At 37.7% G+C, this 17,019-nt stretch overlaps 1 protein-coding gene across 2 annotated transcripts in view; it reads right to left on the minus strand.

The window, feature by feature from the left end:
• Nucleotides 1-16,610, minus strand: part of FBXL4 (F-box and leucine rich repeat protein 4) — a 39,718-nt gene extending 23,108 nt beyond the window's left edge. Inside the window, exons 1-4 of one of the 2 annotated variants that reach the window (XM_075202818.1) lie at nt 16,507-16,610; nt 13,260-13,855; nt 12,020-12,359; nt 7,218-7,462 (exon numbers count right to left, since the gene is read on the minus strand). In XM_075202818.1, coding sequence (XP_075058919.1) covers nt 7,218-7,462; nt 12,020-12,359; nt 13,260-13,753 — 1,079 coding nt within the window. In that variant the 5' untranslated portion in view covers nt 13,754-13,855; nt 16,507-16,610. The other variant, XM_075202820.1, reaches the window with a different exon arrangement.
• Between the last annotated feature and the right edge of the window lie 409 nt (nt 16,611-17,019).

The raw sequence follows: 17,019 nt of genomic DNA on the forward strand, positions 1-17,019 counted from the left end.
ATACCTCCAACCAACAAAGTGGTGAGGATAAGACACCATCTAGATTGACACTAAAAAAGAAATCATCATTTATGCCAGATACCAATATATGTCCTCAAGTTAAGGTATATATGGACTTAGGGCTAGATTTACTAAGCTGGGGGTTTGAAAAAGTGGGGATGTTGCCTATAGCAACCAATCAGATTCTACCTGTCATTTTGTAGAAGGTACTAAATAAATGAAAGCTAGAATCTGATTGGTTGCTATAGGCAACATCCCCACTTTTTCAAACCCACAGCTTAGTAAATCTAGCCCTTAGTGTCTAGAGATTTAGATCATTTATATAAGGAATCTTGGAAACATCCAAGATTACAGTCAAATCTTGACCAAGATGAAATCCTTGCTCTAAAAGAAATTGAAGAGTGGCAGGATGTTGTGATAAAACCCTCAGATAAAGGGATAAACATTGTTGTGATGTCAAGAGAGAAATACACTAATGAAATATACCGCCAACTGAAAGACACAAAATGTTATCAGAGACTTATCTTTAATCCCACTGCTACCTATATATACACATGTATAAGAATCTGATTAATTCAGCATTTGAGGAGGGAACCATATCCAAACAAGATTACGAGTATCTATGTGTTGAAAACCCCAAAATCCCCACTATGTACATCTTGCCGAAAATACACAAATGCGAACAAAGTCCCCCCGGAAGACCAATAGTCTCGGGTATAGGGCGATTAACTGAGAAAGCAAGTGTATTTGTGGATGCTCATTTACATACATTTGTATATGGTTTACCCTCCTACATTAGAGATACCTTGGATGTTTTATAAAAAATCCAAAGTATTACAGTAGATGACAATATATGGCTGGCATCATATGATGTAGAATCGTTATATACGAATATAGATCATAATCAGGGACTATCTGCAGTTCGGTACTTTCTTAATATGGATATTGTAACGGATTTTGGAGAATTTCTTTTAGCCCTACTACATTTCATCCTTACCAAAAACTATTTTGTCTTTGAGGAAATTTTTTATCTCCAAGCTAGGGGCACAGCGATGAGGACTTGCTGTGCCTCCACTTATGGCAACCTCTTTTTGGGCTGGTGGGAGAAGGAAGTGGTATTTGCAGAGGAATAGGAGGTATATACTAAACATGTAATATTATGGTTGAGATATATCGATGACGTTTTAATTTTGTGGGATGGAGATAGAGATCTTTTTTAAGCTTTTACAAGAGTCCTAAATAAGAACGATCTCAATTTGAAATTGACATCTGAAATTAACTATACCACCATAAATTTCTTAGATCTTACCATCTACAAATCGAAGGATGGCTTATTAAGCACGGATATTTTTAGGAAGCCAACATCGACCAATAGCATCCTACACCACTCAAGTGCCCACTTCCCATCAGTCCTCAAGGGTGTGCTAAAAAGGAGAATTTTTAAGGATGAAATGAAACTGTTCTGATATGGAGGTATATAAAAAAAGATCGGAAGAATTGACTGACCGATTAAAGAAAAGAAGCTATGGGAAAAGAACTATACAGAGAGCAAAAAACTTTTCTAATAGTAGGGATAGAGAGACCTTGATATTTCCCACAGCCAACATCTCTAAGAAACAATCAAAAATTAGAATGGTAGGCACTTTTTGTGCCGAATGGCGTGATTTATCCACCATTTTTCAAAAACATTGGCACATATTACTTTCTGATGATGATCTAAAGAAAGAACTAGATCAGAAGGTTGCCTTTAGTTGGAGAAGGGCGAAAAATCTCAAAGATAAATTGGTACACAGCCCTCTCCAACCTTCAAAAAGGAGAGATAATAGACCTATGGGCTTCTTTCGATGCGGCACCTGTAAAGCCTACCAATATACCATCCAAACTAAAGAATATGTGGAGAAGTATAACAAACTTGGACAATAAATGAATTCCTGAACTGCAACTCTATTGGAGTCATTTATTGTCTGACATGTCCCTGTAACATGAGGTATATAGGCATGACTGTTATTATTTTATTAATTAATTTCACGTTTTTAAGCACATTATACTATGTATTATTTACATAGTATTACTCCACTATAATGTGTCAGATGCCGTCTCCGTGCTATGCCTGCCGCACAGAGATGGACGTCTGCTTCTGTGACAGAGCGCTCGGTTGCCAGGCAACCGAGCGTACTTCCGGGTCAGCGGTTGCGCGTTCCGTTGCTAGGTAACGGAATGCTTCCTAGTAACTCCGGCGGTGGTGTTTAGCGTCACCACCGCCAATGATTGAACTGCACCTGTATAAAAGCCTCACTCTGGCACATGGAGAGTGCTAGAGTATTAGGTCTCATCCTAGCTCCAGCGTTCCTGTGTACCGTTTCCAGCGCTTCCTGTGTATTACCCGGCTTGTTACTTACTATTCCTGTTCTGTGCTCCCTGTGAACTTGACCTCGGCTTGATATTTGATTCTTCCTCCTGTGCTTCTGACCTCGACCCGGCTACCCTGACTACGGCTTTGAACTTTCCCTTGGACATCTCCTGAATTCACGGTTTGGAGCCGGCTTGTACGACACCGCTTTCATCTACTGCTTCACTGATTACTCCCTTGGAGGACCGCGACCTTCGTGTTCCCGCAGCTAAGACCACACTTCCTTGCAGGTGAAAACCAGGAACACGTTAGACTCCGCGCCTCTTGGGTGAGTAGTGCAAAAATCAGTAAGCAAATACTCTAAATCTGTGACATAATGTACCTTATCGGCACTGTAACCTTTGAGAATTTTTCTCAATGTTTACTCTTATAAATAATTTTATTCACTATATTCATTGTTGATATTAATATTTAGATATTATACCTTGAGAGTTCATACACAATTATTTATAAATATATTTCACCATTATGGTCTGTGTGTAATACAGACATAATTCTCACAACATACTTATCACTTTATTAGTATGATCACTTCTGTTATGGGACACATGCACAATCCATTTTTAACCATCTCATGGAATTTGAATTACCAATTATATAAGATTGTATTTTTATATGCCTAAATGGTTTCCCAATAGAAAGTACACCAAAGGGACAGGAATGTTTCAAGTATGATAGGAAATGGGTATGATCGACAATCCCATCCATCTGATTGGTTCTAGTATATGCCCATTTAAGGCATCTTATATTTACTTTTTGACATCTCAATTATATCTTTTATGATATATTATAACTGATAACTTCAATAAATTTGGCATGGCATACTCATGAGCTCTATATATAACTACTCTACGTAACATTTAATTTTCTGTTAATGTGTGATATATCCACACATTATACTTACCCATCATTTGACATTCTGGTCACTATATACATTGTCAACTGTTATCTACATCTGTGATGTCAGTCTTTATTGTTTTTCCCGATATATGATATACAATCTTAAACACTAGTAAGGGATAGAAAAGTATTTTTACTACTCCATTGAATGATCGGCATGTTCATTTAATCCTCCGACAGCCCGAGTGATAAAGGGACGTTTTTACTCCAATCACGGCGATTGGTAGGAGGGATTTATGACTTCACATATTCTGATTGGCCTCAAGATATGTCCATCTTAACCTCGGATAGATTAACACTATTGGCTGCATTGACGTGACGTCATTAGAGGGGCCGGATTTGCGGGGTATTTAACATCCCCGTTATCTTAGTTCGGGTTTGCCTTGACAAAGCTAAACAAGCGAAACGCGTGTCGGCGTCTGCTCGGTGCTAGTGTTCATTACACATGTAGGGACATATATGTTACTTTCAGCTCAATACTCTACTACTATTTAGATAGGAAGGGTTACTAGCGACCTGTCTGATTATGCTACAGACTTAATTCATCATGCCAGTATTCTGATGATCATTACTAGCAGACCAGTATGAGAGACTGGATCCGCTTTTCACAATTTCAAAATTAACCCTTAAAAGGGTCTGCGATTCCGTGAGAGGAGTAAATTATATAATAAAGATCCATTCATTACAGATTAAGTGATGATTAGAACGAAAGATCACAGATAGATGAACTACTGGTTACATTGTTTGTGCTACCTACACATCTTATTTAATAGGTTATTAACTCATAATTATGTATAACTAGGAGGGATTGGACCCTCTATCTTTAATAACTGCTGTTTAAGATCTATTAAGAGAACAATAACCTTTTATAAGAGGAATACTAGGGAATATCACCCATCTCTCTAAGGATTATTATTAACAATTACATTACGGGGCAGTAACGATATTCGTGATTCAACAACCATTATTTTGAATATAGATTTATAGTAGATTATGAGCAGAACATGCAATCATTTCTTTATCTGGCTAATTATATTCTGCCTAGTGAGAGGTAGACTAGCATAACTAAACTATCTGTTTAATTTAGAGACTATTTGGGAAAGATAACCCATAGTTTAAAAGATATAGAGATTATTAGTCTCTAACCCTACAGGTTGATATGAGAATTTATGGCATTGAACCAGTATTATTTCATATGAGACATTATCACCGAGCTATTGCAGTATAACTGCGATTTTTAATTCACTGTATATGTCCTTTTGGTTTTAAAATATTTCGCTAGCTTTTCACAGTTTGAGGAGTTACATCTATTTATTTTTAATTTATATATACCAATAAAATTTATGTTTTATACTCAACAAGTTTAATGACCTATGGATCCTGAGAATTCTCCCCCTAGTATCTTATTTTATGCTATCAACATTAAATTTAAATTAGACACGATTCAAAAACAAATGATTCAGCAGCAGTTTTTTTATTCTCGGAGGTACAGGGAGAGCAGAAATCTGGCACGTATTGCTCCGATTCCGTTCTTAGTAAATCACGTTCCTTGCATGAAAATTCCACATATGTAACATCTGCCCCCTTCTCCATTACCTGTGGCTCCTCCACCAATTTTGGCTCTTTCACTGCCACATCCTTCAGTTTCTGCTCCACGACCCAACTACATTTGTGTCAGCCTAAAACTTTTGGTTCTGTACCATCTGAACAAGATCTAACATTGACAAGACACTGTGCATGAATATAAAGTAGATGAATAAATAAATGGATTTTCTTAACAAGAAAAACAATAGAATAGTTGTGTGTTTCATGTGATGTATCATCTGAAAGGTTTGGATGTCAACCATAGCAATAGATTGAGTTGAAATGGTCTATAAAAAAAAAAAAGAAAAAAGGAGGCTATAGGAATTTCTAGTTTTAGAACCATCTCAGTTTTCATCATGTGAACAACCTGCCTGTATTACATGCTTTGCTGTACCATCGTAAAAATAAAGCTATGTACTTCTGAAGATATCCGATGTTCGAGTACCTGATCTTCTAATTAAGACTACACACAGTTCTTTTCACAAGGATATTGTGTACCCAAATGTCAAAATGAAGCCGGACAGGTGCAGTCAGAGGACATAATAAGCCTGTGTGACTGCCCCAGGGACTACACACAAGGCCTATATGGTGTGTTGGTATAGTTGTTAGCTCTCCTGGCTTTCCTTGTGGTTACTACAATCATGTCCTCCTCCGGCACGCACTGTTTCTCTGTTATTATTTAATAAGCATATGAACGTCCACCACTTGTGCATGATCTAGTTTTGCTACGCTCCAAATCCCATAATGTAGAATGCAGATACATAGCTTATTGTGACTGAGCTACTATAATACCAGACATAGGAGATTTACATAAAGGGGAATTATCTTGCCCAGACAGAGCTTTAAAAACCAAAACAAAAACCAGACAAGTTCACAATAGACATGGTCAAATTGCTTAGTCACAATTTTTTAGTAACCATAGCTATTGAAATTTTTCCAGCTTTAGTTAAAATTGGGGTTAAGTCAACCATCGGTAAGATTCTCATCATAAAAATCATAACAGTACAAAAAAAAAAAAATTACAGGTACAGCTAATTATTGGGTGTGGTACACAACTTAAATGAGAATGTGACAGAAACAGATATCCCATCTGTCCCTTGCTTCAACTCAACCCATTCTGGTAAGGTGTTGACACCAATCTACTGGAAATTTGTATTGTAGCAAGTGAAACAACTCATTTAATAACTTAACAGTACACTTTCCCTTTGCACGTGGCTTGATTTCAGGTAGTGTAAAAGTGCTATTACAAAAGAGTCTCACTATTATAGTTGCCTTCAAACAAAATGACTGAGAATCACACAGAACAACATTCAGGCCAGTTACATTATGCCATCTTGCATATACTCCTGTAATAGCCTCCTACATATTTGTGAAGTATTTAACCCTTATAGTTGCCAAAAATGCATTTTTGTGAGTTTTCCTTACACATACTTCAACCCACACATATCCTTATTGTTTTCTGTGAATTCCAACTTTACCAGCAATATCAAATGTGTGGACTTTATTGAAGGTTTGGACCATAATAAAACAATATCCACACATACTTGCTTTTTTTTTTTTCTTAAAGTTTTTTTGTTTTCTAACAAGCATGTGTTCAATAACATTAATCTGAAGGTTAAAGGTATCCAAGTATATTGTAAAACATGCATGTAACTACATTCTCTGTCACTAGTGGTATTGTGACAGAGTAACAAGGATCTAGATCAACTTTCATACATACAGGAAAACCAGTAATTATTTCATCAGTCTTTCCTGTAGTCTTCAAGGTGCAGGACAGAATTCTAATGGAGCAGATGCAAGGAGACGTAGATTCTTGAACAAATAAAAGAGATTCTTCTTTGAATGGTCCTCACTTTTCTTTTTACCATTGTTATTTTTATTTATATTTTTGAAAAAGATACAACATTTTAGAATGAAAGTCATCACAATGCTGTTATTATATAGGGCCTAAATCATTAAGGAAAGTTAAGCAAAAGTAAGTAAGTAAGGCAAAACAATGTTGCATTGGAAGGGGAGGTAAATTTAAAATGTGATGGCAGATTTATTGTTGGGGTAAGACATGCCCTAGATCAACTTTAAATTTCAATGTACAAATAAGCGATCAAGTATTTGTGTGCTACATGAAATAACAGACAGTATTTTTTCTTATGTGCAAAATAATAAACTAATTTGCACCCCTTGCATTGCAACATGGTTTTGTCCAGAGAACTTACTCAATTGCTTAACTTTCCTTAATGCATCAGGCCCATAGCGCTGGGATTTTATGATAGACCATACATTTTTTTGACTATACACCAGAATGTAAGTTATAAATTTAGGTTACCTGCTAAATCCTGAGGTAGAGATAAAGCCCCTGTTGCCAGTCCAAGATAAATTTAGCCACTGGACTAGTGTGCACCGTGGCAACAGATACTCCAGAGAAGTGTCATTCAGATTGGCCCAATAAGGCTGTAAACTTAGGTGAGTGTACTGAAGAGGATCACAGCAATGCTGATACAGGAGCTTGCAAGTCTGCGCCAACCGACACAGGTCTGTAAGTGCTAAGTGGCTAATGATCAACTGGATTAGCTGCAAGACAAAGATTAAAATCATAAAAACATTAAAATAAATTAGAGCACACAAAAAAAAAAAAAAAAGAAAAGAAAAAGAAAACAATCCAAATGTAAGCATTCCCAATTCCACTGACCGAAACTATAGTTATTTACAGCTATTGAAGACCCTGGTTCTGAACATGCCTTATATTATGTTCCACCCAAAGTCAAAGGGTGTCCGATTTGATGTCATCAAACCTTGATTGCTACCAGTTGGTGATGAAAACGAACTATTCAGATATAAAACCCATAGGGTAGTAGTAATGGCTAACCAAAAGAATAATGCAAAAATTTGTGGACATTGATGCCAGGTTAAGATTCTCTAAAGCACTGCTTAATGTGTTGGCCCTATATAAAGGATAAGAAGTTAACAAATGAAAGCCTGTAACTTTTTCAGAGGGATAACAATAAGGTGCACAGTTATGAAGACTGCACAACTTGTTGATAACAAGTACTGTACATCAAAAGCGAAACAGAGAAGGAGTTTATGGTCAGGTTGCAGAACATAAAAACATCTAAGTAAGCACTTGTGTATAAATTGGTACAAAGAGCTCAGCTTTACCCTTTGAAGGATTCCCATGACTTCCATAAAGCAGGGTTAGTTTACCTGGCATGGTTTAGGCCCACTTGTCTCCATAAAGAGCAAGGTAAATGCCAATAAAAACAAAGTTATACTGAGCAATCACCCTTACCTTGTGAAGCATCACAAACCTGATTTGACCAGATTCTCAAATAATGGTATGAGGAGTATGAAGGCAATGTAAACTATAGTCCATCCCAGATAAGAGAGGTTAAATCAATTTTATGGGATAAAGCCAAGTAACTTTGAAGCTGCTCTGATGACTTGGATGCCATCACCTTATAAAAAGCACTTTAAGCTGATGTTTCCTAAATTTTGTAAGTTATCGATACATCACAAAATACACTGCAGCTGTACATGTGCACAACATTATATTGGACTAGCAAGGATGTTTGATTAAATGTTGTGCTTTTGTAGATGTAGCATAAAAATACACTACCGCATGATAGATTACAATGCATTTAGTTTAAGACTCTAAGCAGTTTGTATATTTACTTAAATATACAGCTGGATGGCTTGGTACTCATTTTGCAAAACATAGCTTTGAAATGCTGCAGTAGCACAGAAGTTATTTACATTCTGTCTCGTAAGTGCTTTGTGGCCACGTTCCAGGACAGACTGGCAGCCAGACTACTTATGCCAATCAGAAATATGTCTAAAAAGCACCAGATGGTTTTTTAATGGTAACATGTAACTTACAACATTTTCTTTCCAAAGGAATGAAAAATAAGCAGAATTATTTTGCCATTTTAGGAAGCTTAAGCCTAGTTCTTGCGGTTGGGGATATAAATAGTACACTTTGTTCAGATTTTAACAACATTATAACTGAAAACGTCACCATGCCAATTTATGAGTGAAAGCACATTACAAAAGCTGGCAAACCAGGGATTGGATTAGTCAATAGAATGCACTACTTTCACATTAAAAATAATTCCATGCCCAGAGTCAACCTCTCCTGACCTATGCCTTCCACTCATCAAAGTACATCCCCTTTCCAGCCAAGAATATTGGTTTGTCTTCCTCTGGCCACTTCAACCATTCCTCTGTTTAAATCCGCCCACCTTCCACATCTTTACAAGTAATTTTGGCTGTGTTCATATCACTTCTTCTGGCCTGATGCAGAATGCACAATCTAGGGTTTACAAAGTACCTTTGCATTCAAACAGCATTCTTCACAAGTCAAATACTTTATTTAGAAATTTATTTAACCAGTAATTCATGCAATCTTGTTAGTACTAATTTCACTTCCAAACTAGCAGAAATATGATCAGACCTTAAGATACGTAGATCCAAAAATTTGTCTTAGATAGGCAGAGTCAATGTCATTAAAATGAACGTCCTACTCAAAATACCATATTTCATCCATATCCTGCCCATCCACATTCCTGATAGATTATTCAAAGAAAACCAGGAAACAGTCAGAAAGCTCGTCTGAGGTGGGAGAAACACAGTTTTATACATCAACCACTTCATAGATATAAAGATCTAAAATGCTTCTAGTCATCATCAAATTGTTTACCTTCCTACCAGACCGTCCACCTCAACAGAATTATGGAGTGGAGACGCCCAAACCAGATTAAACAGTGGGTTGGGTGTTGACCCTTACACAGCCACAACTAACACATCCCATGATCACACCAACGCTCTCCCAACCAAATAGTTGATAATAATGGAATAACGTCTTGGATAGAGAATCAACACAGTTTGAATTTCTCTGCACCATCCTGAAAAACCCAAAACACTCGGTCTGTTGATCATCCTCTTCTCCTACAAACCCTTCACTTTGTGACACAGCCGTTTCCCAATTCACTTCCTACCTATCAAACCACTCCTTTAATATCTCTACCTCTGACACTCCCGTGATTTTTTTGTGGCCCCACAAGGCACAGTTCTTCTATTGAGGAACTACTTTGTTCATTCAGCCTCCAGTATCTACTCCGATGACACCCAAATCAACATCTCTTCCCAAGAGCTTTCTTCTTTTGTACTAACTCATCTAACCATCTGTCTCTCTGCTATCTCCACATGGATATCACAACACTGCCTAAAGCTCAGCATGCCCAAAACAGAATCTTCCCTATTCCTAGAGTCACCACCTCCCTCAAATTTCCCTCACCATCAATAACACCTCAATTTCCTCAGTCTACCAAGCCTGCTGCTTTGGTGTCACACTTAACTCTGTGCTCTGCTTTATTCTTCACATTCAGTCTCTCTCTACCAGTCTTGTCACATCCACCTTAAAAATTTTGCCAGAATACTCTTTACTTAAGCAAGATGCTACCGAAACTTATATTCATTGTCCCATCATCAATACTGCAACCTCCTGCTATCTGGCATCCTCCTCACCCAACTATCCCCACTGCAATCCATTTTAAATACTGCTGCAACACCGATTCCCCTATCATCTGTCCACATCTGCAGCACCACGTTGGAAAACCCTATACTGGCTCCCTGTGTCCTACAGAGTCCAATTCAAATTACTTACCTAGAAAGCCCTCAACATCACCCCTTCATACATCTCAAAGCCCTCAACAACATCACCCCTTCATACATCTCAAATCTCATATCAAAATACTCTCCCACTAGCCCTCTTAACTGCACCTCGCCTTGTCTCTGATAGCTCCCGCTTACAACGCTTCTCTTGCGCTGCTACCCACTTATGGAATTCCCTACTATGCCCAATCTGACTTTCCAAGAGCCTTCAAAACTTTAGAAGCTCTCTGGAAACCCATGTCTTTATTAGAGCTTACTCCACGCACACTAATGTACCCTCATGTATGTCCCACTCTCTTCACATTGAGCTCCTTTTGTTTTCAGTTGTGCTCCCTTCCAATTAAAAAGTAAGCTCTCTCAAGAGGAGGGCCCTTCCTACCCTTTGCATTCAGGTCTGTATTTATTTTGTCTGCCCGCTTTCCCAACCGTACGCTTCTGCAGAGCACTGTGGCGCCATACAAATCTACAATAATAATAATCATTATCTCTGTTAATTGCAGTGTTCTTCTTAAATCATAAATGCCAGATAACAGTTTATCATCATGCATCAAACTACAACAATTACAAATAAAAAAAATAAACAAAAGCCATGGAGCGCCCTAAACATACCTAAAATTACATTTTTGATTTATCATAACGAAAAACCTCTCCTGCATCATGCATTTTGGTCAACAGGGGTCTCTGTTCATTAAGGCGATGAAAGTTTTTACATTGTTAAAAGTTGTAAGTTTGCTCTAAAACCATGGCAGCCAACTAGCAATTAGTTTTTATTCCTGTAGTGTGAATTGGACAATGAAAGCAAATGTCTGATTGGTTGCTTTTAGTACCGACTTTTATCTGTTAGCAAGGTCTTTACATAACCCGTATCGATTAACGAAGGGCCAGTGAAGACAATATATAGTTTATCCTGTAAATACACAATAAAACAACTTTTTTTTGCTTTATATTCATTTTCTACTAGCAAGTAAAGAACTTGTTAGAATTGAAGTTATTTCAGATAAGACTGTGTTGGATATAGGGCAAGCATGTCTATCTACCCCCCTGAACTGTAAGCTTAAAGGTCTGTCCACAAAAAGGTAAAACTGAAGTCTGTACTGGACATGGAAAACCTTTTAATAAGAACACACAAATTGATATTTTTGAAAAAGTTACAATATGCATTTTAAAATACTCTATTTTATGATCCCAGTGTACAATATATAGTGTAAGTAGGTTTTTTTTGTTATCGCTAATGGAGCCCCTTAGATGCTTTAGATGACTATTCCTGTATTTTCTCATAGCATTCCTCAGCAGATATAAAAAGGTAATAAAAGCTATATGTATGGAAATGCCTATGAATAACTTATATTCCTTAATTTTAGCATACATAAAATATCCATAGAGGCATTCAATTACAATACCATAACTATCAATGGCACGATAACACTGAAGTTACAGAGACTCCTATGCCTGTACTCTTACCTCATAAGGCAGCTTGTCAAAATATCCATTATTTGTCCATTCCCTGAGGCTGGAGCTACTAAAATGATTAGCAAGGCAGTCTATTCCACAGCCGTCATCATAGTCATCTTCATCCAAATCGTTCATATCAATGGTGGTCGTTTTCAGTGACAGCATTGGTTTCTCTTTCACACCATGTAATTCTACAGCATCTAGCTCCGTGTAATATTCCAAGAGAGAACTGTTGGTTTCCAAGCGCAAGAGATTTGTTGGGAAATCAATTTCTTTTATACATGGTGTGAACTGGAGAGCCTGGGGAGAATGTACACTTCTCGGTTCTCCAGACCAGAGAGTTTCCCATCTAGAAATGACAGACTTTATTAGCACTTTGTTAATAAAAAGCTCTTCTCTTTTTTTCTTGTGGTCTATTATACGGATTTCCACAGCTTCAAATCTACAATGTTACAAATAAAAAACACAATTGGGCACATACCTAAACAAGGACAATACTTATAGCCCTAATAAATAGTAAGCCTGTCAACCTGCTGCTCCAAATAGTAATAACTAATGGCCTGATTCAATAAGGATCTTAACTTGAGAAACTTCTTATTTCAGTCTCCTGGACAAAACCATGTTACAATGCAAGGGGTGCATATTAGGATTTTGTTTTGCACATAAGTTAAATACTGACTGTTTTGTCATGTAGCACACAAATACTTGATAGCTTATTTGTACACTGAAATTTAAAGTTGATATTTGTGTGCTACATGAAAAAACAGTCAGTATTTAACTTATGTGCAAAACAAAATCCTAATATGCACCCCTTGCATTGTAACATGGTTTTGTCCAGGAGACTGAAATAAGAAGTTTCTCAAGTTAAGATCCTTAATGAATCAGGCCCCGGGTCCCTAAATGAGGAACAACCATAACACTGAAGGAGGAGGACTGGGTGTACAGGCCTTCAATTTACCAACAAAGAATACATCATGAATGAAAGAAATAATGCATTGGGATAATGCACTTCCTATTTTAAAGTAGGCCAAATGTCTTTATGCAAGACACAGAAGTCCTCAGTGACTTGTAATATCCTTTATTCTTTATAATACTCAGGTTTCCATAATGAAGTCATGACATGAGAATTCCACTGTTTATAGTAATTATTTACAGGTGTTTATACATGTATTACCATCATTTACATAATAAGATAATTTATTATTATCTGAGATGAGAATATTATTCATTAGAGAAAAAATGCACTTACCTCACTTCTGTAGGAGTGCTTTGAGAGTAGGGGTTTGCAGAACAAGCAAGAATCTTCACCACTGACCCTGGATGATAGGTTTCTAGAATATGAACTGCTGTAGGATAAACAGGTTCCTCAAATGCAAGCTCTACATAATCCTGACTGAAGAAATTTGGTGACGTTCTCTTGAAAGGAAGAGGAAAGCTTGGGCATTGATTCCACCACTTTCCATAGGTCCGAAACACGGCAGTCTGTGTGAAATCCCCAGAACTTGGATATACGTTGGGAGTGCCTGCTAAATTCCACATAGTGTAAGACATACTGTTTTCACTTCCATAGTGAGAACTGAAATCCAGAACTTCTTTGGCATACTGCACAGCTTCAGAGGACATTGGCAAAGCACGGCTGTTTGATTCAATGGCTCTACGACTGTTAATCATTTCCCCTCTACTAGCTAACCGGGCCCGCCGCTGGAGGCAAATATAGTAATACATACTCAGAACAGTTAGCATGGGAAATCAAGTTGACAAACAGCTCAAAAAGACTTGACCAATGAATAGTGTGGTTCAGCTTATAAATTGTAGTAACTGATAGAAGACCTGATAAACACATCCCTGCAGTGAACAAAAAAAACCACATATGAAAATAAAACCTCAACCTGTTTCTAAAGAAACAAAAAAAAATTAATTTACAAATGTATTCTTACATAGTAATGTGAATCGAATTAAAGGTACACTAAGCCTAAGTGAAATTTTAAGATATAAATGACAATATTGCTGTTTAATCATCATCATCATTTATTTATATAGCACCAGCAAATTCCGTAGAGCTTTACAATTGGGAACAAACATTAATAAAACAATACTGGGTAATACATACAGACAGAGAGGTAAGAGAACCCTGCTCGCAAGCTTATAATCTATGGGACAATGGGAGTTTGAAACACAAGGACATGTGCTACATCATATTGCACACTGGACCAGCTAGAACGCGAAGGTAAAAGTACTGAGTGGTCTGTGTGTGTACCAATGTTGGTCAGAGGGTTGTTGTCTTGTGTTAGCTGTGTAGAGGGTGGTAATAGGGGAGATTAATACCCCATTCATACTGCACCAAAATCCCGAGTTTTTGCCGGGGCGAGCTCAAACGACCCGGGTCTTGGTGCAGTATGAATGGTACAAGTCAAAAATCCCGGGTCTAAAAACCCGGGTCTTCAACCCGGGATTTATCGAGAGGTAATTCCCGGGTCGGACCCGGGTTGCTTGCACTTTGAATGGTGCAACCTGGGTTTTTCAACCCGGGTTGCACAGAAAACAAGCCGATTGGCTGTCTGGGCTACACAAAAGTGAGTCGTTGGCCATGATGAAAAGTAATGTGGTAAACAATCACCACCCACTTTTGCATCATCTTTATGCGTCAAAAAACCAGTCACCTTTCAATGACATCACCATTTTTCAGCCAATGAAAACTGCTCTGGTGATGACTCCCACAAATTGCCAGGGCACAGACTTGTGCAGTATGAATGGGGTCAACCCGAGGTGCAGTATGAATGGTGTTTCTGAGCTGGGACGCTCCGAGCCCCGGCAAAAACCCGGCTTGAAAAACCCGGGATATTGCCGGGGCGGCAGTATGAAAGCGGTATAAGACGGTATAAGACGGTGGTAGAGGAATACTATAAGCTTGTCTGAAGAGGTTGGTTTTCAGAGAACGCTTGAAGGTTTGGAGACTAGAGGAAAGTCTTACTGTGCGAGGGAGGGAATTCCACAAAGATAGTATGAGAGTGGAAGAGAGACGCAGATCTTGTGCAGAACAGAGGTGTCGAGTAGGTGTTTAAGGTCTTTATCTTGTAGATCATTTTCTTTCGTTTCTAGTAAACATTTACTTAATTTTCCAACAAAAGAAAACACGTAGCTGGGTTTGGTTTTCAGTTCAGACAAATTCAAATAAATTTATAATTTATGTGATAAAACTAAGGCAATCACATATTGTGAAAAACAGTAACATTTTCTATCCAAATTACCATGATCAAATATATATATATATATATATATATATATATATATATATATATATATATATATATATATATCCTCCACATTTTGAAACAGAACTGAAGCTCCCCATATCTTTAGGGCAGTGTCCTAATAAGATCTTAGGCATATCAAAAAGAGGGCTCTGCATGCTTTTCAGTTACTGTGACACACACTTGTGTATGAATAATCCAATCCATACAGTACATTTAAGCAAAGCTGTGACTCAGTTTGTGTTTGCTAAGTAAGAGAGATGTAGCTCCTTACTAACATGGCAACCTGCAGCCATACTGAAAGAGAGCATGACGTCCTCCAGAAGTATAAACACTCCTGTTATTAAGGTTTATTATTCTCCTCAGAAAAACAGCGTTTTAATTAAAAAAAATTGTCAAATGCTTACGGTTTCCACAAAACAAACATCAAATTAAGCTAGGAGCTGTAATGTTCTTTATCTTGTGTTAATATTTCAATATGCAAACTGTTACCATATAGAATTTTTAATCAACGGTCTCATCACTTGCAGTTAACAAATGAATGCCTTTGCGTGACATATTTATTGATGTACATCAAAGTTCGAACAAGATTACTAAATAAAATACTTGAATTTTAAACAGAAGTCAAAACATAACAAGGCACTTATCAGTCATGTTATTTATACAGTATACACATACATAAATGGTATATGTATATTATTGTAACCTTTCTAGCCACTTGAAAGCCAAATCTTATGCATTCTCTATTTATATGCACTGGAGACTTTTCAAGATGCACAGTGTGTATAATGAATAAGTTGAACAGGACTCCAACATGTGCAAGCAAAAAAGTGGACACTGTGATTAATAGTGTTAATGTACTGTTAATTGATTTGATTACATAATCAGTGATTGTCTTCTAAACATGCTTCAATGGCATTTAATAAACACATAAATAATTAAGGATAGAAACCAAAATGTTTTAGAACAAGCATTTATTATCCTTGAAAACACCATATGCTCTCTTTATAACTCATACAAAATCAATTTTTTAAATCGAGACTTACACTCAGACACAGCAAATAAAAATATCATAAAGCTGCCAGTGTTATGCCAGCTAGACTGTGAAGCCTCCCTCAATGACTGTATATAAACAGAGCCATAGCAAGTTGTTGTTACACCATCTGACACATAGACCAGGTAGGCTGGAGACCTGCGCTGGTGTCTGGGCTGACAAGTGACCCGTTAGTAGGTTGTCATAGTTACCTTCCAGCTGTACCGATCCAGCCGGTACAGTGCCGCTGAGTAACGGCTGAAAACACTGATACCGGAAACAGCAGATCAGCTAACCCTGCAAAACACTTCCCAACCCCGCCCACCGCAACCGCTCGCTACCAATCACCGAGCAGCCTGCACCAATAGACGTCAACACAGAAAGAGAAGATGCGATTGGCTGCTGGTATCAGCGTCTGACGGGCTGATGCCTGGGATATGTGTGATGGTCACTGTCTGGGTAGTAGACGTGTGACTGCGGCGGGGGCTGTGAGAAGGGTTGGGGTAGAAGAGGTTGTGTCTGGTAATAGTGTGGTGTTGCTGATTTCTATTGATAGTCTGATGTCTGCTTGGAGAGTGTAAGTGATTTTATCAGTACACTGATATCAGAGAGTGTTACCATTACTGAAGAAGGTGCAACTAGTAAAGGTTAATAAATGGCAATGCCAGAATCTATTACAAGAGAGCTGGGGATTTCAGTCATACTGCGAATATACACCTGAAGAT

The sequence above is a fragment of the Mixophyes fleayi genome, chromosome 3 (assembly GCF_038048845.1).
Source record: "Mixophyes fleayi isolate aMixFle1 chromosome 3, aMixFle1.hap1, whole genome shotgun sequence".
Classification (NCBI taxonomy): Eukaryota; Metazoa; Chordata; class Amphibia; order Anura; family Limnodynastidae; genus Mixophyes; species Mixophyes fleayi.